General features: G+C 27.8%; 1 protein-coding gene across 1 annotated transcript; it reads left to right on the top strand.

Moving 5' to 3' along the window:
- The first annotated feature begins 468 nt into the window (after positions 1-468).
- Positions 469-1,452, top strand: LOC124919909 (glutathione S-transferase F9-like). Its single transcript, XM_047460273.1, has 3 exons — positions 469-653; positions 719-767; positions 834-1,452. The coding sequence occupies exons 1-3, from the start codon at positions 510-512 to the stop codon at positions 1,292-1,294; spliced, it is 654 nt and encodes a 217-aa protein (XP_047316229.1). The 5' UTR covers positions 469-509; the 3' UTR covers positions 1,295-1,452.
- The last annotated feature ends 299 nt before the right edge of the window (positions 1,453-1,751 follow it).

Raw genomic sequence — 1,751 nt, 5'->3', positions numbered from 1 at the left:
TAAAAAAAATAAGTTAAAAATTAATTTTACCCAAAACACTCAAACAAGTTTATTTGGTTTGAATTATTTAAATAATTAAAATCAAAACTCATCTCATCATCTTTTTTCACTCATCATAATTAAATTAATTTATTAATTAAAATATATTTTATTTTAAATTATTATTTTTTATTTTATCATGATATATAAATATTATTTAAGTTTCTTTACCAATATTTTATTTTTACCTCTTTCAAATTATTATAAATCATTATTTTTTCAAATAATAAGGATTGAACAAAACTTCATAACCTAAAAAAACATCATTTTAATTATTTCAAATTATTATTTTTTATTTTATAATTATATATTAATTTTTTATTAATATAATTCTATATAAGGTTAAAATGACAATCATTATTTTTCAAACAAGCGTGATTGAAATAATACCTATTAACAAGGCCTCAGTGTATATATATATCACCATTACTGATCTAAGAAAAACAGAGAGAAAAAACAAAAAAGAGAAAATGGTGGTGAAAGTTTACGGTCCAGCATATGCATCACCAAAGAGAGTTCTGGTTTGCCTTGTGGAGAAGGAGATTGAATACGAGACCGTCCCGATCAACCTCTTCAAAGGGGAGAACAAAACCCCTGATTTCCTCCGCTTACAGGTCCATTTTTTGGTCTCCTTTTCTCTTTTTCTTCCAAACAATACCTTAACTTCTATTATTTACAGCCATTCGGATCTCTCCCAGTCATCCAAGATGGAGATCTCACTTTGTTTGGTATGCCCTTAATTATTAATTCATATTCATCAATCTACATATATCTAACTAATACACCATATGCAGAATCAAGAGCCATAATGAGATACTACTCTGAAAAGTACAAATCACAAGGGACTAATCTATTAGGAAACACCATAGAAGAAAGGGGTTTTGTTGAACAGTGGCTAGATGTTGAGGCAAACAGTTTCAATCCACCCATTTACATCCTGACTGTTCAGATCATGTTCAACCCCTTTATGGGTTTGGCTGTAGATGATAATTTGATTAAGGAGAATGAAGAGAAACTTGGGAAAGTTCTTGACATCTATGATGAGAAGCTGGGGAAATCCAAATACTTGGCTGGAGATTTCTTTAGTCTTGCTGATTTAAGTCATCTTCCTTTTACTCAATACTTGGTGGGTCCTATTGGAAAGGAGTATATGATTAGGGATAGGAAGAATGTTAGTGCTTGGTGGGATGATATCAGTAATAGACCTTCTTGGAAGAAGGTCCTTCAATCTTCACCATCACCATTAGTAGATTGATCCAATCTTCTTATAATAAACACTACTATCAACATATGTTATGAAGTTTGATCTCATGAATAAATTAAGATTATGTATGTTTTAATTCTTGTTTATGTGTCTTGGCATATATATATATATAATCTCTCTTTTTTGGGTTTTCTATATCAAAATTATAATCAATTAATCTCTACAGTTGTATAGACCAACAATAATTGATTGGGAACTGTTGGAGATATTTTGAGTTATTATTATATTCATGGCTAATGTTAAGCAATGCTCTAATTTCTGGTTAGTCCTTAATTATATTTTAACTATATTTATAATTCTATAATTTATGTTAGTTAAGTTATACACACTTTATAACTTATTTGTATATAACATTATTATTTATTTATAATAATAATTTAACTTATACAAATCTTATTTAAGAGAATAAATGTTCTTTTAAGACATCTTAAATTCAAACAAAATTGTA

Source organism: Impatiens glandulifera, chromosome 1 (assembly GCF_907164915.1).
Source record: "Impatiens glandulifera chromosome 1, dImpGla2.1, whole genome shotgun sequence".
Classification (NCBI taxonomy): domain Eukaryota; kingdom Viridiplantae; phylum Streptophyta; class Magnoliopsida; order Ericales; family Balsaminaceae; genus Impatiens; species Impatiens glandulifera.
This window is presented reverse-complemented; position numbering and strand designations above follow the sequence as displayed.

What these genes read in the sequence shown, in the direction of transcription:
- LOC124919909 (XM_047460273.1), top strand. Translation starts at nt 510, where the DNA reads ATGGTGGTGAAAGTTTACGGTCCAGCATATGCATCACCAAAGAGAGTT. An exon ending in CTGATTTCCTCCGCTTACAG is followed by an intron (nt 654 to 718) that starts GTCCATTTTTTG and finishes TATTATTTACAG; the next exon opens with CCATTCGGATCTCTCCCAGT. An exon ending in TGGAGATCTCACTTTGTTTG is followed by an intron (nt 768 to 833) that starts GTATGCCCTTAA and finishes CACCATATGCAG; the next exon opens with AATCAAGAGCCATAATGAGA.